This window comes from Natator depressus, chromosome 1, assembly GCF_965152275.1.
Source record: "Natator depressus isolate rNatDep1 chromosome 1, rNatDep2.hap1, whole genome shotgun sequence".
Taxonomy (NCBI): Eukaryota; Metazoa; Chordata; order Testudines; family Cheloniidae; genus Natator; species Natator depressus.
The window spans coordinates 146,203,494-146,226,158 of record NC_134234.1 but is presented as its reverse complement, the minus strand read 5'-3'; the positions used below and the strand labels follow the sequence as shown (position 1 = coordinate 146,226,158).

Sequence of the window (22,665 nt, the reverse complement as noted above, 5' to 3'; positions counted from 1 at the left end):
AGTTAGAGACTCCAGACTGTTTTATTCTTTTAGCCAGTGCCTGGGCACTGTTGCGCTGTGATATTTATTAGTACACCAGTGCTAGAGTCTAGGTGGCCCAGCACCAAACTTCAAATCACCTTATCAAAGGAGAAATGCATTATGTTAATACATTAATAACAGAGCATTGTGCCCTTTATCACAATGATCTGTATACATTTCATTCTGGGTCTTGGCAGCACGTTACTTACGCAAGAGTTTTGTGGGGTTTTTTAAGTGCAAACTTAAAATAAGGTAAATGAAATATTGTAATAAAATCATGGCCTTTTCCTCAAAGATGCTCTACTCTAATTTCACCGGGGCCCAGCTCTCTCTCTTCTCTCCCTCCTCCCCGTATATATATGTATGTATAAAAATTATTTGAATAACTTCCAAAACTAGCTCTCTTTCTTGGATGAAGTAAAAAAAAAAAGGAAATTATTCTTCTCAGTGGCAGATAAATAGTGAAGTTAATTAATTATTCTCTTTAAAGTTTAGTGTGCTCTGTAATTAATGCCACAGTCCTGAGAAATAATTCATCACAGCTCTGGCTTTGACTTAGTCATAGTATCGTAGGACTGGAAGGGACCTCAAGTAGTCTTCTTATCCTGGCCCTGCACTGAAGGCAGGACTAAGTATTATCTAGACCAGTGGTTCCCAAACTTGTTCCGCTGCTTGTGCAGGGAAAGCCCCTGGCAGGCCGGGCCGGTTAGTTTACCTGCCACGTCCGCAGGTTTGGCTGATCATGGCTCCCTGTGGCTGCGGTTCGCTGCTCCAGGCCAATGGGAGCTGCTGGAAGTGGCGTGGGCCGAGGGATGTACTGGCCACCGCTTCCAGCAGCTCCCATTGGGCTGGAGTAGTAAGTTTGTAGTTGATACATCAAGAATAACATCTTGTTCTCATAACAATAAGTGGTGGGGATAAGGCTGCATTTGTTTGTTTTGTTGTGTTTATCTGGGGAAGTACAGTAGTTACGGGGTATGTCTCTCAGCCTGGTCTTTTGGCTTCTCAGTTTTATTAATAATGGATTATTGAATGACGTTTAGAGCACTGGATTAATGCTTTATAAATATAAGTAAATAAATAGGGGTGAATTACAAAAGTGACAGGGCAATCTGATAGTATACAACCACCCTGCGTGAAATCCTGGCCACCACTGACTTCAATGGAGCTAGGATTTCACCCCACACATCTTATTATTTTTAAACTTTCTCCCACTCTTGGGTCCGTGCTCTCTTCCATGCTGCACTCTATGCATGTAATATCCTTTTATTCTTGCAGAACCAAGTTCACCCTCTTCTCTGTCATATCTGTCTTCAAAACAGAATTTTGTGAAGGCCATGTATGTCAATCTGCCTCCTGATTATATTGATTTATTTAATAAATAATAACTCCTCCTGCTGTGCTAGGTAATGTATTCTGCCTTCATCACATCGTGGCTCAATGTGTGTTAGGTGTTTTCTGTTATAACTCTTCCATGTGCAGATCCTGCAAAGGAATCCAGGTGGGGCCTATATGGAGTCCCCTTGGGGTTACAAGCTTCAGCTCTAATTGGTAATGTGTTTGCAGCAGGAAATGTGCCTCCTTTCTGTTTTGTATAGCATAGAGATCATAACTATGTAAAAATAAGAATGTATTAACATGCTTATTGAATGTTTAGCGATCATGTAGGGAATTCTCACACCTGCTACAGAGTTTCATATTTAATTTCCAAGTACAGACAGTATTGCATTAAGACTTCAAGGAGCAGAACACAGTAGAGGACTCTTGCAAGTTAAACTGGTCTTGCAAAGGAGAGCTTACGTATAAGACATGTCAAAATCTGCAATAAAAATATGGTTATCAAGGCTATGAGAACTTTTTCTGAACCATTTAAGTCTTTACTGTGATTGCTCTTGAAAACTGGATGCTGTTTAGTGACAAGCCTTCCTCATCTTGGTTAACTTTTTTGATAATTTGCTTTCTTTTTACTTCTCAGTATGTGAAGTCTTAAAATGAGGAAGATTCTATAGGAAGTGAAACTTATGATATTTTCAGTAGCGTATTGCCTTCATTTCTGATGACAGATTTGGCCTTGGGAGCAAATATGTAGCTGATTTCATCCACATGGACTCTCTAATTATGTTAAACACATCGTGACAACCCAGTTCTGGACTCAAAAGCAAGCATGCAGAATGTGTGCTCCCTATACAGAACCAAGCTGTAGAGGGCTAGAACAATGGGTATCTAGGATTTCATTGCCATTTCTCACTCCCTGGGCAATGAGGGGCCCCCAGCATTCATAGGTAGCGTTCTCGGCCAATAACAAAAATAAAGGTTGAGTTCTTCATGCCCTTTGGCTTCTTATGATGATCTGAAGTGTCTCACACAGGCTCTTCTCATCAGGAAGGATTGTGGCTGTACTGTAAGAGAGCTGAAAGAAATGATGACTGTTCATAGAACCATCATTTTGTTGGTTTCAGGAACACCTTTAGAGTTATTTAATGTAGGTTTTCATTAACAATATTTTATAAGGAAACATTGTCACTTTTATAGAGTTATACATAGATTTTATACATAAGTGTTATTCATTTTATTTGCTATAGCTTGAAACTTCTTTTTGCAAGCTTGAAATTACATATCCTCTTGCCTTTAATTTTCACCTTGTTTCCATTTGACATTTGAGAGCTCTAGCCGATCAGCATTGAGTGTCTTCACCAGATGTGCTGCAGCAGCAGTGATGCAGCACTGTACATGTAGACACATAAATTCTGGAACGATGGGTGCTGGGGGTGCTGCCGCACCCCCTGGCTTGAAGTGGTTTCCATTATATACAGGGTTCACAGTTTGGTTCAATGGCTTTCAGCACCCACACTACACAGATTGTTCCAGTGCCCTTTGTAGACATGCCCTTAGCGTGTGTGCCTCCTGTCTTTCATTCTTTTCTTCCCTTCCATGTAGTCCAGCATGCTTTATATTTCCTTTTCCTTTACTTTACTATACAAGCATTGTGATGACATAATGGGAATAGGAATTTGTTTGAAACTTTCCAGAGCTCAATCAGTGTATATTACTGTTGTTTTTCTTTATTTTAATTCTTCTTTGTGGAAGTGGTAGCTTTTAAAAATCAGAATAAAAATCCTTCTTAGTAATATGAACAATATGAACAATATGAAAAAAGATGTAAAATACAAAGAACTTGTCATCTTACATAAATTTAAAGATGTTATAAGTGAAAATTCGGGCCTAAGTTACCTGACAGTGTTTACCAATTAAGTAAAAACTAAAAGAACATATAAAAGAACACGCAGCTGATAACATTGGATATTATTGATTCTCTTGGCAACATCTGCCATTTCTTAAAGTAATACATACACAAATTATGGGGGACAAGTTGCAGAAATATATCTTCATAGTGCTCTCTCAAGTGATTTATTTGAGACACTTGTTATTCAAGAAACACTTTTCTGAAAATACTATATCAAGAAAAACCAACAAAGCAGTGTAGGGCCAGTAATATAGTTTTAAAAATTTTCTTTTACCTTCCTTCAAAATTCATCATTCTCGAGGCAATAAATGTCTAAAGGTAATTAATTCCATTAATAAGTTTGGGAGGAGGAGCAAGCTTTTTATATGAATGTGAACATTAAAAGGACATCAAATATCAAAAGAAAAAGGAACAACAAACCTGGAGTCAGGCAGTGTTAAATAAATAAATTACATGCTTTTAAATTCAGCTAAATAAAACAACATGATTTTGTCACTTTTGTCCAGGAAGGGAGTGGGAACTGGACATTTTCTGTGATTTATTCCACTCCTCTTCCCAAGACAAGAAACTATCTGCTCAAAACCTTCAGCACTCAATACCGTCTGGAAGTCACTAATATATGTCATCTTCATCATCGTTGTTGTTATGGCCAAAATGCATAGAGATATTTTATAATTGGTATGAAAGTTCACTACCTGGCTGCTTCTGTATTTTATTTCCATGGCAGCTCTTATTCTTGTCCACCCCACCACACATCCTCTGTGCACACATTTTACCTATCTCTAAACAATCCCTCTTGCATGTCAAAAATTGAGCCTCATGGGCCCTGTTATCTATTTATACACTGCTGTTGCCATGATCTAAAATGATTTTAAGTGTCTCAGGTTTCAGGGTTGTCATATCAATTAAGCTGTCAAACCCTGCTAATTGTTACTAATTTTATAGGCTAACAGAGAGCATTTTCAAATTCTTAGCCAAAGCTTTATTTTGAGGTTAGTGGGATATCCATTTCAGTAATTCAGGCTGTCGTGTCTATAACCTTTTCTAGAATCTCTAGGTACTGGAATTTCCCACAATATATGCAGTTCATAGATATAAGGAATTCATCTTCCTTGCTGTCTTTTTAGCATGGAACTTTTGTATCATGCCAAACTTAAAAAAGAAGAAGTTTCTGTGGGGTTCTGTGGATTCTTTGATGTATTTGGTAGTGGATCATTATTAAATAGCTTATCCCAATCTGCCTTATGTCCTGAAATATCAGACCTTTTCTAGTGATTTCACCAAATCCTCACATTGCACCCTTGTGAGACACAATAGCAAAAGAAGCCTGATTTGTAAAATGAATAAGCTCATTTAGCCTCAAGGGTATTTAAAACAGAATGAAGTGAAAATTCTTCTTACTAGTCCATCATTTTTGTATTTGAAGTTGAAATTTCTCAAAAAAATCCTTGAAGTATTTCTATTTAATTCAAATACCACATGGATGTTAAATACATATATTTTAAATATATGCTTCTGCTGAGTTCAGCTGCTTCTCTGAAGTGTCGGTGGGATCATTCCACACATTTACTAGTGCTTTAGTCAATTAAAAAAACTGCTAGAGGTTTTTAATTCAATATGTAGAATAGAACAATCTGGCAGATAGCCATAATTAGCATGATGCAATGCCCAGCCTATGTTTTATCTTGTCTCATCAAAGGGAAGCACAACAGCGTTAGCACAAATAAATATTTGCTACCAAAAGAGCTTAGCTTCATGATGTTTCATTAGGAATAAGTAATGCAGTCTGAGTTATCGGGAAGAAATCTTTATTGAACATGCAGCCTTATATGCTGAGAAAGGCCTGTGTTTGTCCGTAGTAGCTGGCCTTTAGGATATGTCTACACTGCAGTTAAAAACCCACAGCTGGCCCGTGCCAGCTGACTCAGCCTTGTGGGGCATGGGCTTTGGGGCTGTTTAATTGTAGTGTAGACGTGTGGGCTTGAGCTGGTGCCGGGGCTCTAGGATCCTGCAGGGTGGGAGGGTCCCAGAGCTTGGGCTGCAGCCTGAGCTGGAATGTCTACACCTTAGTTAAAAAGCCTCTTAGCCCAAGCCCAAGTCTCCTAGCACAGACCAGCTGCGGGTGTCTAATTGCAGTGTAGACATGTCTGCATTCCTGAACTCCAGATGTCTCATCGCACTAGATCTCTACCGAAACCTGATCCTCTTTCTACAGTTCCAATCGTCACACTATATTTGAGATTCTTCCATCCAGTGGTCCATCAATTAATATTAGTAGTGTCATCATTTTTATATAGTAGCCCCATTTTGCTATGTGCTAGCCAGAAACTTAATAAAAGCTGGTTGTCTTCCATGAAAAATTTACAATCCAGGGCAATTTGGGATTACAAAAGACAGTCAATACAAAATTAAACTTGTGATAACCAGTGAGCTACAGTTTTAAGCCACTTCTATAACGATATCTGTCCTAGCTATGGATGTTTGACAGACCCAATACTATTTCATGTCTAATTAAATAAAGCCTCCTGTCTTCACATTAAAATATACTTTGTAGTCCAAGTCTGAAAATTTTGTCAAAGTCTTTTAGAAAATGAAGCCCTCTAATTTACTCTGTAGTCTCAACGTTGATAGGTTTGTTTATCAATTGTCAGTGTGTATCAAGCACAGTAAAGTAGTGAACATTTCTCATCAAAATATTCTAGCTGCTGTTTCCCCTTGAAGAAAGCTTTTCTCTTTTTTTTTTTAAAATGAGTCTCAGCTGCCATCCCATTAAAAGGAAACTATTTTTTTTTCTTGAAAGAATGACTGACTGGAACCTACTATACTAGCTTTTAAAATTTTATTTCTTATTTTAAAGTTACAACTCACTTTTCATTTTAACTTTGCATTCACTTTTAAAACACAGCTTTAACCATGGTTGGCCTCTCTAAATGTATGCGTAGATAATTTCCATACTGACTTCTCAACACTGGTAATTTTCATCCAAAATTTAATCCACTCTTGTTAGCATTGATTGAGTTTCACTGCTCTAGTATAGACAAGACTCTGTTAGCTCTGGAACTTTTACCACCATGTTCATTCGGTCAGCAAGTTGAACTGACGTGGTTCTAGAAATGCTAGAAGCTAACAGAGTCTTTTCTACTCTTGGGCTGCCATAGACTCATAGACATTAAGGTCAGAAGGGACCCTCATGATCATCTAGTCTAACATCCTGCACATTGCAGGCCACAGAACCTCACCCACCCACTCCTGAAATAGACCCCTAAGCTCTGGCTGCACTATCAAAAAGTTATGGCTTTCCCATCATCTAAATGCCCAGCTCTGCCATTGGAAGGCAGCCTGGACAATTCCCATTAGCTTCAATGGTAGCATGGAGTATACATCCAAGGGCAAAGTTTGGCCCAAGTTCTGATCTTAGTTTAAATTATGGGTTTTAATTCTATACAGACAAGATGGTAACTGCTGTCTTCATTTTGCTGTGAATTGACTAGGCGTCTAGGTCAGAGTTGCTACTTTTTCTTCTCCTTGGGGGACTGAATGATAAAACAGAATCCTGAATGCACACTTAAGACTGTCTACTTACATTCATTTAGTGCCATCTGTCAGACAGACCTGAACTCTTGTGCTACACAATACCATGATTGAACACTTGTTCATTGACAAACAGAAGCTATCAAAGGTTTATTTCTTTCAAGCAAGGAATAATACAAGGAAAACTTTTCTTGAAAATATTTCATGAACGTCAAAATTTTTTAAAAAATGTTTTCATCTGGCATTTGTAACAACTTAAAACAGTTCATATGACATGTTTGGCTTATGATGTTTGTAGCAGATCACAAAATAAACTGGAGGGTCAGCACAACTGTAAGGCTGTGTGCAACTTCTGAATGTCAGCCCAGAGAAGCTCAAAACATTGAGAACGACATCAAGGACTTTTTTCTTTGACAGTGTTGACAAGAAAAGAATTCATACAGAAAACAAACCTGGAATTATGCATCATGCTGCATTTAATACACATTTGAACAATGGAACTTAGATTTAGATCAAGATAATTGAATTTGAGATATTAGACTTAAGAATATACACTGAAAAATACTTCCAAAAGACTGGTTTCAGAGTAGCAGCCGTGTTAGTCTGTATTCGCAAAAAAGAAAAGGAGTACTTGTGGCACCTTAGAGACTAACCAATTTATTTGAGCATAAGCTTTCATGAGCTACAGCTCACTTCATCGGATGCATCAAAAAGACTTCCAAAAGACTGTTAAAACAAAAGAAACTGGTAGTTTAACTTCTAAGTACGTTACATTTTGATTACCCAGCTATGGAAAATTGTAATAGTTCTCTAGTAGGCAAGAAAAAAATATTCTTTCCAATTTTTATGTAATGTAAAATATATGTTACTCACCAACATGTGACGATAACAAATATTTTCTTTAAAAATTATATATATGGTGCGAAATAGGTGGCTACAACTTGTAATATTCTTATTCTAAGGCCTATTGAAGCCTTTTTTGCTGCAGAATTTGGAGTGCCATTGTTCAGTTGTTGAACTTGCTTTTCCTTTTTTGAATTTTACAAATTCAAATAAGCTATGTAAGGCATATTTAATGTGTATACATTTTAAACTAAATCTCATCAGTTGTACCCTGAAGATAGCAAATATGGAATGGCCCATCTCTATCACCCTTGTACATCTTGAATAATAACTTAACTTCATTAATAGTCCTATTTATTTCTATGGGACTCCTTGTGTAGACCTCAGCATGAACATCTCTAGCAGAATATGGCCCAAAGTATTAATTCTCCTTATTATAAATTTCACATATTAACTGAGGTTAGTGTTTTGATTAAGTTGTGGAAAAGCTGGCACGCTTCATTTTGTCTGGAGAGTGCTAGGAAGGGCGATGGTGGAGTACACAAAATAATTCCAATGGTCTTGCTACTGCATAGGCTTACTCCATCCTTCTTTTTTTTGTATAGCTCTTTCTAGTTTAGATAAGTCTTCATCTATTATGGGAGGTAGAGATCTACCTTGGTCTCAGATCTCCATAGTAAATTATAACCTCTACTTGCTGCTGGTGGTACAGAATGCCGTTTGACATTCAATATTCATGAATACTGGATATTCATATAAACTCACAAATTAACTTTATAAAGTATATAAAACAGTAATGATAAGACAAAAGAATACATGCCAGACAAAATATTAGCGATGAATCACTTACTTTAAAAACAGTTTCTTAATTCATTAAAATGTACAATATCTATAATTTCTTTAATATAACATGAAGACATGGTTCTCCTTATTTTACATGTCCTTTGTTCCTCATTTCTCTGTTGAATAGGGAAATATTAGACTATCTTGTGGCAAAAAAGGAAAGGAAATCTGACTCTGATGGAGAACTTGAACTAAAAGTGAAGGAAATAATTCATAGAAGGAAGAGTGGAAGAAGGCAAAAATAAATCTGCAGTGATTATAGTGCTGAGGAGTAAGACTCCTTATTGAATCATAGAAATGTAAGACTGGAAGGGACATCAGTAGGTCATCTCGTCCAGTTCCCTGCACCCATGGGAGGACTAAGTATTATTTAGACCATCCCTGACGGGTGTTTGTCCAACCTGCTCTTAAAAAACTCCAATGATGGAGATTCCACAACCTCCATAGGCAATTTATTCCAGAGTTTAACCACCCTGACAGTTAAGAAGTTTTTCCTAATGTGCCCTTGCTCCAATTTAAGCCCATTGCTTCTTGTCATATCCTCGAGGTTAAGGAGAACAATTTTTTTCCCTCCTCCTTGTGACAACCTTTTATATACTTGATAATTGCTATGTCCCCTCTGTTTTCTTTTCTCCAGACTAAACAAACCCATTTTTTTCACTCTTCCCTCATAGGTCATGTTTTCTAGACCTTTAATCATTTTTGTTGCTCTCCTGTGGACTTTCTCCAATTTGTCCACATCTTTCCTGAAATGTGATGGCCAGAACCAGACACAATACTCCAGCTGAGGCCTAATCAGCGCGAGTAGAACAAAATAATTACTACTTGTGTCCTGCTTATGTAAGCAGAGTCAGGATGAGCTCTACCCTGACATCTGGTGGTGAGTTGTGGCAAGTTGTGGAAAAGAACTTCAGGGGCTGATCTCATTTGCATAGGCACACCCACACCGCCCAGATGAACACTTTGGCTGCTGTAGGAGCCCCAGTTTCTCTGTTATTGGGGCAGGAAGAATAAACTGTTGTTATCCTGATTATGTGACTCAAGGACAGTGGAACTGTACTTGGCCTTTTGTTATGATGGAGGGACTCACCATCAACTAAGCAGCACTCGCTAGGCAAGGGTCATGGGTTCCAAAACCCAGTGAATGGAGAGAGGCTGGGGCCAGGTATTAATACTTGTTGGTATGAGCCCCTGGTGAGGGCCCTACATGCTAATTGCACCTTCTCCTCTCTCCACAGTGGAATATCAGAGCTAGTTTTGATTCCACTAGGAGTCTAGTTACAGGCTGCTGAGCTCAATTCACTTTGGGCCAATGGTGTACCAGCACTGAGGCTCCCCTATTACAAGCTAAAATCACTAGAGAGCTAAAATTACTAAGAGCTGAAATCACTGAGCATTGTGTTAAGTAGTGGATGGGAGCCTGAAGATATATTGCGGAGCAGTTCGTGGGATGGCTGGTGGAGCGGAGCGGCGAGCAGAGCAGAGCAATTTGTGGGGTGGCCGGTGGAATGGAGCCCCACAGAGAGGTTGGGCAGTCACCATCGGACCATGTAAGGTGCCCCTTAACCCCCCCATTTCCACCCAGATTGGGAGGTAAAACTCTGCAGATAAACTTTTGAACTCTGGGGCTGCGCTGACCAGGGACAGAGACCTTTGAGTTGTTGGACTTTTGGGACTTTGGGTGACTTTTGGGTTGCTGGACTGAAGAACCAAAGGGAAAGGACACAGCCCAGTTTGCTTGGGGTGGGTTTTGGCTCATGGGTTGTGTTATGAATCCTGTTGGTGGTGTTTCCCCAAGATATGCCACATTGTTTCTCTTTGTTATTAAAAGGCTTTTGCTACACTCAGACTCTGTGCTTGCGAGAGGGGAAGTATTGCCTCTTAGAGGCGCCCAGCGGGGGTGGTATATATTTGTCCCAGGTCACTGGGTGGGACCTCAAACAGCTTTTGCATTGTGTTATTGGAATGGAACCCCAGCCATTGTTGCTGCCAACTCTGATGGGCAGAAGGGTTACACTTACAACACTCCTCCTAATGCATCCTAGAATGATGTTAACTTTTTTGCAACAGTGTTACACTGTTGATTTATATTTAGCTTGTGATTTACTATAACCCCCAGATCCCTTTCTGCAGTATTCCTTCCTCGGCAGTCATTTCCTATTTTGTATGTTTGCAATTGATTGATCCTTCATAAGTGGAATACTTTTCATTTGTTTTTATTGAATTTCATCCTATTTGCTTCAGACCATTCTTCATCTGGAATGGAGATGTGTAACAGGACTCAGTGAAATGCAAACATATTTAAAATATCCCTGCAAGAAACTTGATAGCTTTTAGCAGTCTTTATTTTGGGCTGATAAACAACATAAGGAAATATAAGTAAGAGAAGGCAGTGGACTTTTGGACATCTATCAAGGGTAACTTTCTTGTACTGCTCAGAATATTTTGCATGTAGATTTTCAGGCAAGAATTGTGGACAACTTTTCTATTGACAGTTGGAAATTGAGAAGTGAAATGGTCCTTTGTTGTGGTTTAGCATGACATTGATTTGAACAAGAGAAATGCAGAGCACAGGAAAAAAAATAGCATTTTTCAGATTTTCATCAATGACATGATGTGCTTGAGCCCTTAGACTGAAGCTATTGGGATACTATTTTGTGGCTTGTCATACTAATGGTAACTCAGATTGCGGGTAGAAAATAAGATTGAGAGTGGGTGCACAGCTAGTAGGATTGTGTGAAGGAGATAGCTCATTTGAAAAGCTGCTAGGTTCAGATGAAACTACAAAATGGAGAAAAAACTAAGAACTCATTCAAATTCCTCAGATAATATTGCAGTGTTGTGTTCCATTCATTATCCTTTTAAAATAGTAATAATAATATTAATAAATCAAAACAGAACAGGATACATGGTATGTTCCTTCTTCTCCCTTTTTTGTGCTGATGCCTTTTTTTTCTAAATTAGCTACATGCCGTGTTCCCCCTGTTGCATGATTTTGAAATCAACGGTTATACAGTACCAGCCTGGGGTGTAAGTGTCTCTGGGTTGGATGTGTTCAACACTTGAATGGGAAGTTTCAAGGAGATTTTAAAAAAATGCAAGAGGAAATGGTTTTGCTAATTCAATCAGTGTCATTCTTCCTTCTGAATAATAATAAATGTCTTAGCATAGCTTTAGTAGTTACTGTGCTGCTAGTGTGTAGTTTGTAACATTAGTCTGGACTCATCATGCTGAAAGTTTCATTATAAAGTATTATTAGTGTTGTCTTAGTTACCCAACAGCATTCAACATGGTCACATGAATAAGATGTCCACTACCACATGGGCAAGATCTCCTCAACAGCACTAACTTCTACTATCAGCTTCTTTTTTTTTAAATGTAAAGGAAGGCAACAAGACTGAGTTGTTCATATTAGATTTCAAATGCCTGTTCTTTCTAGTGTGAATTTGTGCTGGTTTCTGTGATTCCATTTTATTGAGACCTTCATGGATGAAGGGATATATCACTGTTTATTTTACTACTTTTATTCTATGCTATTCCTGTTTTATTTTTCGGTGACCCTCTTTGTCCTGACACCATGCACAAACAGAAAGGAATCTATCGGGGGTGTGTACAGTCTCCTGTGGAGCTTTAAGACTTTGTGGTTTTATTCTTGAAAGTACAGCTAATTTCACACTATTTCACTCCCCTCTTCCAGGAAACTGAAGCAGCAGTTCAAGCTAAACAGCCGGATGTGGAAGGGGTTTTGTCTAAAGGGCATCATTTATATAAGGAAAAACCAGCCACTCATCCAGTAAAGGTAATGAGGCAACTTTTAGTAATATCCATTACCACATAATGGGTTCTGTTTCCCCTGTTGTAGGCTTGTCCTTGATGTCGTCTATTTAAAATCAGTGAAAAAACTTGGAAAATAATATTGGCTTTGTTATGCAACAGCACAAGCAGAAATAACGTTATGCTTACAGCCAGAATTATCTATGCATTGTGATACTAAGTATTCCTTTCTGCACTGGTGTTCACCCACCTATTCAAAAAAGTAGTTCACCTTAAAAACATAACACGACAGTATGCACTTACCTCACCATTAACATAAGACCATTCTATTCCAAATGAGGCTTACAGACCTTCTGTGGAAAAAAAGTTTTTATTTTTTGTAGACGGAAGCAAGAGGCAGGCCAGAGAGAATCCCGTCTTCTAGATTTTTCCTACAATAAGGGGAGGAGGATGAGGCCAACTGAAACAACTCCTCTTCTCCTGGCCTCTGGCAAACCGCAGGCAGAATTGCCTTTGAAATATCATGTGTTTTGCTCTTGTTTGGAGGAGACGGTATTTTGTTAGGAAAGGCTGACTGCTGTCTTGTGGGAGCTCATTCTCAAATTGCTTTTCTCAGTGTTGGTATCAGATTAAAGATGATATCAATAGGGTTCTGATGCACAAGGATAATTGTCTCTACCAAGTGGCTAGAGCAGGCCACCAGCATCCTCCCCATGACAGTCCAGCTATCTTTGGATTGGAAGATCGAAGGGGGATGGAAGCCACCACTCAAACATTGTCATACAGAGCCATAAAGCACAATCTTGTGACACAAGCTATTCCATGTGTGTTGTATGACTTATATTTTTGTATCTGACAACAAATTATCAGTGGACACTATGATTAAATGTTCTTAAGAGCATCTAACAGTGGCTTAATGGTCAGTCCAAATTTCTACGGTAATTGTCCCTTGTAGGGCTGAGAAATAGCAAGACTCATTCTCGTATTTAAAGCTTCTTCAAAACAGCACAGATCAATGATGTTATTGTACCAAAACTGTTTGTTTGTCCTTGCAAACAAAGTTATTGTGACTTATATTCTTCCCTTTTTGTTCTGCAGCTTGTGCTTGCTTCCCGTGAAATATATTTGCAGTTTATTTTCCTACCATTTATAAAATCTTCCTTAAGTCACTTTTAAATTTTATCTTTATCTCCACTTTAAAAATGAATATATATTTATTTAATAATATTTTTGTTTGTTTTCTTTTCTTTTTTTCTCCAAAGAAACCTTTGAGGACTGCTTTCTTTGTTGAAATTCCAGCTTTTATTAAAACAATCAATATTCTTTAATAGTTAAATTGGAGACCTTTAGAAAATACCCCAAAAGGTGAATTCAAGGTGATTTTAAGCTAGTGCCCTGATGATAGTGTGCAGCCACAAAGCTTTAGACTGTTGTTCAATTTTCTTGGCTTCAGAGGGGAGCTATTATTATTGGGAGTAAGCACATGTCACCTCTGCACAGAGTGGATGATGGAACAAAAGTCTCACTGTGATCATTGCATTTACACATTTAGCCTGACTGCAGTTATAATCTTAGAAGACCTTACGTCACATCTCAATGAGTAAGGTGTGAGCACCACTAGCAATAGACTACAAATGTGTGCTGCTGTAGCTTTTAGTCTGTGTTAGTTTGTGAAACAAATATTTGGTATGTCCAAGAAGCATGCTTAGTCTATCCATTTTATTTAGAGATGGCCAAACTGATTCCAGTAGTAGAATTCCTAGAGATATTTTTTTAATGGAATGAAATTACTTCTTATTAGATGTGGTGAATGCCAGGTGCTGTTGTGTAATTGACAACAATAGTGTCTCTTAAGCAGTCATTTTGAGGATGACATTATACAATGTGCCTGTGCGGAATACTTGCAGGTTAATAACTATTTGTGGAGTGTAGGGAATTTCACTTCTGATCCACCTCTAATTGCATTTCACTTTTTTCATTACACTGCATTCAGTTAATTGACCAACTTGTGAAGTTAATTTCTGTCTCAGTGACTATCTGGTATACAGTGAGTAATAGAAATGTGAACATATAATGTCAGCATGTGAAATTGCTTTTTTGATGTAGTTTTCCTAGGCTTTCACCCATTTATATTGAGTGGCCTCTTTGTGGTGGTTCTTACTGAGTAAATTCCAGTACCAATCATTGTTTGTAAGTCCCAAGAAAGTCTTTATAGCTAATGCAACAATTCCTTTCTCTGCAGCAAAGGTGCAGTTCAAATTGTAATAACTTTATATCTCTCACTTTAGATTGAATTGCACACACAAAAAAACTATGTTGAAAGAACATTATTAAGGTTGCAAAATAAGGCACTGAAAAGTTAGAAAATGTGATGGTTCAAGTTGCCTGTGCTGCCTTAATTTGTCCCCCTAGTGCATATGCATTATGATACGGTCTTTAATTGAATGACAACCTACTAATTTTTCCAAAGAACCCCCTACTTTCATCTGGGATGACAAAAAACATAGCCCCTGCCTTCTTTAAGTCTCTGCCCCAAAGATTGGGAGGCACTAGAGTATTTCAGAGGAAAGGTCTGAAGAATGTTTTAACATGGGCAAAACAACATACTTCCAATTTATTGGAGATAAATGAACCATTTTGGCTGAAATGTTCCCAAATAGTTCAGCCTGAGGTAGACACCTGATGTGGAGAATCTCTGCTCAAGTGGTTAATATTTGGCAAAGTTATGAGCAACTGAAAAGAGAGTCTTCTAGTGTCAGGCAACTTTAATAATAGGCGGTACTGCCAAGCACACCTGTAATAAGTTAGGACTAAAACTACTTTTTGAAATATAAATATCTTTTGTTAAATATCAATGCCCTTAAAGTGTAAACGGGATTAATATTAACATGTGGTATTCTGGTTTGGACAGGCATGGCAGAGGGGACTCCACCCCTATGTTTGATGCAATTCACGTGTGCCTCTCCCCTCATTGAAGTTAAGTGGGTCTGGAATTTTACAGCATTTTTTTCAGCTGAAAAATAATTTGTTCAAGATATCTCCATTACGTTTCTCTTTCATCTAAACTACAATGGAAGTGGAGAATTGTGTGGCATGAATTGCCCAAGAATAGAAGCATAATCTCTCTCTTATATCCTGGTTGAAATGTATATAAAAGGTTATCCCTATGGTGAAGAGAAACTAACACAATACAGTAGCTAAATACTGAAATGTAAGTGACCTTTCCCATCATTTTGTTTTGTCAATTTCAAAAGCCACAACCCAGTTGCTTCACACAAACTTCAAGCTTTGTATATCTAAAAGGGCTTTCTTTACCAATTTATTATTCTCGATATAATAATAAAAAAGATAAATGCCTACATTGCTTCCTACGTTTGGCTGAAAGTTTATTTTCCCCCTCCCCCCTCCCACTGATGCAAAATAATTGCTGAAGACAAGAGGGCAATTACAATCTGCCAGCCATCATTTCATCAGATAAGTGTTGCAAAATGACTGCATCATTAGTCATTTTCAGTTACAGTCAGTCACAGCCAGAGATGTTTTATTCTTCCAGTTGTTTTTATTTTTTAACTACCTAGATTAAACCTACTTACCTTTTCAAACAAACGCTGTTGCCAGAATCAGTGTTTGTATATTACCAAGGAATCTTCATCAATTCATCAATGTCTAACTGCCTTCAAAATGACAGTCTAATGAATGTAGATTTGATCATTTAGATAGCCTATCTTTCAAATTCTTGTTGGTCAGTCCCTGATGAGCTGTTCTTTGATAAGATGGACAATGGAAATCTCCTATTACCACAGTGCTTGCCTCTTTTCTTTGCATGAATTCACGATAATAGAGCAATGTATATAAAGTGTAATGCTTTTAAGGATCATGCTTTAGGTGTCCTCGAATGAGGATTGACTTTTGATTCAGTAAGTGTGACCATCTGCTGGAGTTCCCAGGATTGTGAGTTACTGTGCTATCCCTCTCAGTCTCAGTAATTGAGAGTTTTGTTGCTGCTAAGCTATGTTTCAGCTCCCTAACACACCAGCTTGTTTTCTCTCCCAGCAACCGTTTCCAGAGTCTGCCATTCCGCAGCTTGCCTAGCAAGTAACAATCAGTGAACCCCTACTCTGGAGTACCTCAGATACCTCTCTCTGCACTATCTAGCCCTCTCTGAACGCTCACAGAAGTTAAGTTTGCTGCTCCCTTAAAAAGACAATACCCAGCAGCTTATTTCCTTAACTGGGGTTAACAAGCACTCTATTTTAATCAAAGCAGTGCATTGGTTTATAGTTAAAGTAAAACAAGTTTATTAAACAAGAATCAATAGTGATACCAATATATAAGGAATAACAATAGAAAGGGTTACAAAGAAACAAAAGTAAAAATATGCTTCTAAGACTAAAACCTGATTTACCAAACTAGAGTTTCTTGTTCAAAGAAAAAAGAAAAGGAGTACTTGTGGCACCTTAGAAACTAACATGCATCCGATAAAGTGAGCTGTAGCTCACGAAAGCTTATGCTCAAATAAATTGGTTAGTCTCTACGGTGCCACAAGTACTCCTTTTCTTTTTGCAAATACAGACTAACACGGCTGCTACTCTGAAACTTGTTCAAAGAAGTGTTTCTCCCCAAATCTCTTTTCTAGCATGACTAACCAGACTTTCTGGCCAGGACCCTTCGCATAATTCAAAGTGCTCAGCTTCTTTGTCTCTTTAGGTGAAAGATGCCAACATGCCCCGCGCGCCCCCCCCCCCCGCAAACACACACTTGTAGCTTCCCAATGTTAATTGACCTTGATGTAAGAGGCAGGAAGGCTTCCAGGGGGTGAAGTCTCCATCCCCCATGGAGACTGTTAAGTGATAGTCTTTCTCCACTTGCTCCCCTGATGGCTTTGTTTACCTTGCCTATAAACGTGCTTCATCGTCTCTGCCTGGTGCCCAGGCTGGTCAGAGAAGCAAATACACATTCCTTTGTCTAGGGCAGACTGGGTGTTGGCACTGCTTGCCAAACATATTTGAAGCACATAATTCTAGCACATATTTATAATTTTGTATACACCCTGTACATTCATCCCACAGTGACTTTCAGGATCATTGTATTATCACTTTGTGTATGACATCCATGACATCTTTTAGATACAGATTAAGACAATAGTGTGTTAGGGAAGTAGTGAGTATGTCAGGCCTGGCAAGAATAGCTGAGACAGAGCAGTGAATCACCAATGGCGTCTTTGTCCAGGTAAGACACGAGTAACATATTTGTTTACCAGTATTTAATTAAGCATGTGTTTCAACAACTGTCATGTGTGACACCCAAAATGTAGTCAGGAAACTTACTTTTTTCTCTGTATAGAAAGCACTGCCTTAGACCTATGGTATTATATAAATGTTGCTTGATGATGATAATAAGGTACACATCTTATTTCTTAGCTGTGTCACTAAAAGTTGGAGTGACAGTTTGGTACCATCTCCACATTCCATGTTCTATATTTCTTTGAGGAAAGTGTGAAAAGTGATGTTATCCCAATGACTCTAGAAACTTCCTTAATGTTGAGGGCTAGGGCGGGAAAACCATTTTGCATGGTAATCTGGAGAGAATGAGTTCACTTTAAGCAGACTGGTCTTGTTGCTTTGTAGCATTGATTTATGAAGGCCTTTGAATATATGGTATTGGGCATGGTAGAGAATAGGATAGAAAATGTGATCCCTTTACTTTTTTTTTTTTTTTTTTTTTTATTCTGCTACATTAGTAGTCCAAAGCACTCACTGTTGTGATATAGCTTTTATAGTTTTGGAGCCATTTTTATAAAATTAATGTAGCTCAGGGGGTTTGAGGTTTTTTGAATGTGGTAATGATAACTATATATTGGCCCCAATCTGGTGATTGACAGCACACGGACACAGCACTCTGAGTGCATGGTATCAGTTGCTGTGGAATCAGGTACCTATATAGTACTCTAACTGCAAAGCACTTTTCATATAGTAGTCCTTCCACCTACCAAGCACCCTGATTTAACGTAAGTATTTAATACACTAACATTACACATAGGAAAATTGAGACACACACACACACACAAAGGAGAGAAAAGAAGTTACCTACCTAAGGCCACGGAAAGAGTCAGTCTCAGAGACATGATTAGAACTGCATCTCCTTTCTCTCAATCTTGTGCTCAGGGCCATTGTATATTATGCAATACCTCTCTCTTAATATTTGTATCTTGATACATATATTCAAGTGCTTCCACAGAGATTCATTTGAACGTTGCCTAACTTAAACTGAAGTGTGCCTAGGTTCAAAGTAAATATAATATTTCTTGCTAACCTAAGTTGTCACCAAAACTGTAAGGCTATTGTTACAGCATTTTTCATTCACCTTCACAGATTTGATCCTTTTAAATGAGTGAACATTTTACAACAATCATGCTCATTTACTGCAGATGCAGAAGTAGATTAAAATGTAATTCTCTTTGAAGAATTTAGTGATAAATACTCCCTTTCATGTTCTACTGTGTGTTAAACATTACCTTTCCTAGGGTCCATGACAAGTGCTTTCTGCATTGTATTATAGTCAGGAACAAATCTGTGGCCCCTGTCGATGTGAATAGTGAGCAAAGCAATTACAACAGTGAGATTTTTATTCGGCAGGACCAGTACGACACACGAGAAAAATATAACTCTCGCCACATTATTAAAAAAAGACTAGGTCTTAGTTGTGTAATCTTTTAAACTTTTGTTTAAGACCTCTCTCTCCTATTATTTAATGAATAATTATTAGAGTAGCTGTCTTTTCCTCAGCTTTAATTCTGGGATAAATGTCTCGGGTTAAAACCTATTGAACGGACTGGAGTTATTGGCCATGTGGAAAAAGTGTGTGTGTGTGCGTGTGTGTATAAATCCACTCACACAGAAACATAGCACATATATGATAGTGATAGCCATGTGATAAAATAACAGTATTGTGGTAAACTGTATTTATCATGCATCTTTGATTGTATCATCTGCTTTCTACTCATGAATCCACCGGGACTTAACTTCGAATATTCCAAACTTTGAGCGGTTTAAACAACTACAATTAAATAATAATAAAAATAATTGGTCAGCAACAAAGATGTTATCATCTATTCCTCTGTGGAATTTCCTCTCCTATCCCCGTAATTACAACAATAACAACAGCAACACTGGCCCGGGTGCAGAACAGGCAATAGTCCGGCCTCAATGGGTAAATATGTTTAAGGGCCAGTGTCATGCAATTCTACCAGATTAGATCTCTCCTTTTCAATTGAGCAAAACCACTTGTTTCTAGCTTGGGAAGTACTGAGAAATCAGATTCTGAAGTTGGATAATTTTCAAGTATAGGAAAATGTTTTAAGCCATTTTTAGAAACATTGGGATTTTTTAAAGGTATTCTATTTTTTTCCTTTCTCCTGTTGAGCCCCGTATAGTTTGACTCAAGGTAGCTAAATCATTTTGCTTACTACCAACCATTCATCACTCAGGGTTAGATAATGACTTGGACTGTGTGTTTATGCAGGGAAGTAAGGGGAAATAAGAATGGTCCCAGCACCATTGCATGGTCTACCTGAAGCTTGGGGCTGGGCACTTGGAAGGAGTGGGTGCGATATACTCATTTACTGCTCCTTGCAATGTGTAGGCAGGGAGTGAGCAGAGAAAGGGTGGAGTCTTGGGTCGAGCTCCTTACTTTCGGGTCAGTACTGCTGAGCCAAAATGTAAGTGTTGTCATTTGATTTTGATACAGGCCAGCAACAAATTACTATGTTTTTCTCTCCAGTCCTGCCATCAGAACCATCTTCCCCTCCCCAGAGCAAGAAGGAAGCAGAGTAGGACTTGTTAGTGTTAGGGGGCTTATTCCTTCACCCACTTACTTCCCTGGTCCTTCTCGCATGAACAGAGAGCAACAATACCCGAAGTCCAAAGGTGCAAACAATTCGATGTTTATTGGGGTGAACTTCCAGCAAGCATGATTCCAGTTTCCTTCCTTAGTGTCCCCCTTCCCAGCTCTGACACCACAGAGCCTTACACCTGTTCCCATTCCTGCCCTTAGCCAAACATGATTCCAATTTCCCCACCACCATTCCCTATTCCCATTTCCCCCCCACACCCATCCACTCACTTCCTGATTGACTGCAGACTATATAGTAAAACTTGAGTTCTGCTTAGCTGTACCTTAACCAATCATTTTCCTGAAATTTAACTAACCAATCCTAACATATTGTAACATGATTATGTAACCAATTATATCCCACCACCTTAATTAGTTTACACCCAGCAAAATTAATTATACAGCAGACAGGAACAATCACAGAACCAGACAGAGATTATACAGACAAACAATAGCAAAGTGGGAACTATAATGACAAAACAATACAGAAGTGAGGATTTCACATCCCAGCTATTGATAAGTGAGTTCTTGCCAGACAGAATCTATCAAACTAAGTTTACTTTTACATCTTCTAGGCACTTCCCTTTCTCTGGAGGTGACCGGCATTATCAGGACAGGATTGTATTCCTAACAGCCCAGTAGCAGTTTCTTTCAATGTGATTAGTTTGGAATGTGAGGATGTGACCGGTCGCTTCCCAGCTTATGGCTGCCTCTGTTGCTTAGTCAAAGGCCTTAGCCTAAGAACAAGGCCTCAGACTGTCACAGTAAGAAAAGGACCTTACACTGGCAGACAGTGATTTTGATTCTTTATTTTATACCTCTAACTAGCCAAGTGATAAGAATACACCTAAATTCTTAAAGTACAGGCCTTTGCAGACAGGCCTGAATATCTAGATCCTAACACTTGTTAGCAGAGCACTGTCTAAGTTAAAATTCCTCCCTGCGCTATTCCAGTAGTGATGCAGTTTATGCCCTCTTGCTTAGTTTTGGACTTACAGTCACAATCTAGCCCTCAGTGCTCAACGTTGTGCACACAGAACGTACTATCATGCTAGTCTAAAACACTCCTCAGACCCTTTAGTATATGTGTAATGACACAAGACATGGTGTCACGTAGTATGCAACGTCTTATTGGCTTTTGTTTAGGATGACCTAAATAACCCGCTTGTGGCTTCATTAGCAAAATGATGACCATCCCAAATTCCTGCTAATAAAACACACGCGTACAATTTACATGGGTCTGTCCATTCAAGAAGATTAAGGAGCTATTTTTCCTTTCTCACCCTTGTCTGGGTATGATAAGTTATTGTCCCTCCTGTTAATACAAAATAGTTCCTGTTTCTAGATTTGTGGTGTTGGGCAGCTGGAGTTGGAAAAACTCTGTACTTGCAATGATAGAGATACTATGTCTGAACATGAAATACAAGCAAACATGCTGTAGGAAAGGACCTCTTGCTCTTTTAAAGTAACAGTGCTGCAGACATCTTGTTCCTTCATGTAGCATATATTTTAAAAATATTTACCAAATGAATAATATGCAAACTTTCCTGTTCTAGAGAAAATTGGAAGACTTGAGTGCTGACTGGACGGCAGTAAACCATTTAATTCAAGCACTAAAGGGAAAGCCAGCTTCAGGAGCACCTGGACTTATCCCTTCTGGTTTCCGTAAGTGCTTCAGTATTGATACATTTTAAATGGGTTTACAAATGCAAAAACATAGAAATATATTGTGAAAATTAATGCTGAGATTTCTAAAGCTGACCCCAAGGGATTTGGACACTAGGCAGTGTGGTATAAAACAAGAGACATGCTAGTTTTGAGTTTGGTTCATTTTTCACAGTTTTGTTTTTATACTGTATAATGTGTCCCAGCTGTTAAGTTAACAAATCCTGGCTTATAGTTGGCTTTTTAAAATATTACTTTTTACAAGCATTCTAGGAATTATGGTGACTTTGGAAATTTCCATTTCATTGTCCTGGAAATGCTTTTAATGCTTTCAGGGTCATAGGCTGGTAAAGAGGAGTATGCAGTAATGGGAGGGACGCATGGTGCAGTCAGAAGCAGGAAGATCTGAATTGTTATCTACATGTTTTGTTTGTTTTATGTATTTGCTAAGTATTCTTTTTACACTAGCCTTTTTTTGTGGATAATGTGTATCAAACGCAGATAGTAGAGAAACCCATGCCTCTAGCAGTAGCCATGATTCTCTAGCATACCAAAGCAGAAAAGCCTGATGTTCAGGAAAGTAAACAACTCCATCTTCTAAAGAGAACAAAAAACATCCACTTGATTTTTCAGGATTGAACCTAGTAAGATCAAGAGACAGTCCTGGCTCCACCAGAACATGGTCATTGGTATATCAATTCAAACAATGCAGACATCTCTTTCATGACACTTAGAAACTTACTAATTCAGAATTGTCACCTAGTTCAGTCAGGGCTCTGGTGGCAAACTTTCCAATTTCATTATAAGAAGTAAACACCACTAATGGTTTAAAAATGACTCTACAACACAAGGAA

The 22,665-nt window shown here is 38.4% G+C and overlaps 1 protein-coding gene across 6 annotated transcripts in view; it reads left to right on the top strand.

Moving 5' to 3' along the window:
- The window catches only part of DMD (dystrophin), a 1,886,383-nt gene that overhangs the window by 1,265,845 nt on the left and 597,873 nt on the right, over positions 1 to 22,665 (top strand). For all 6 annotated transcript variants that reach the window (XM_074968560.1, XM_074968534.1, XM_074968525.1 and 3 more), the window contains 2 exons: positions 12,180 to 12,281; positions 21,703 to 21,811. In XM_074968560.1, the coding sequence (XP_074824661.1) occupies positions 12,180 to 12,281; positions 21,703 to 21,811 (211 nt within the window). The remainder of the gene's footprint in view (positions 1 to 12,179; positions 12,282 to 21,702; positions 21,812 to 22,665) is intronic.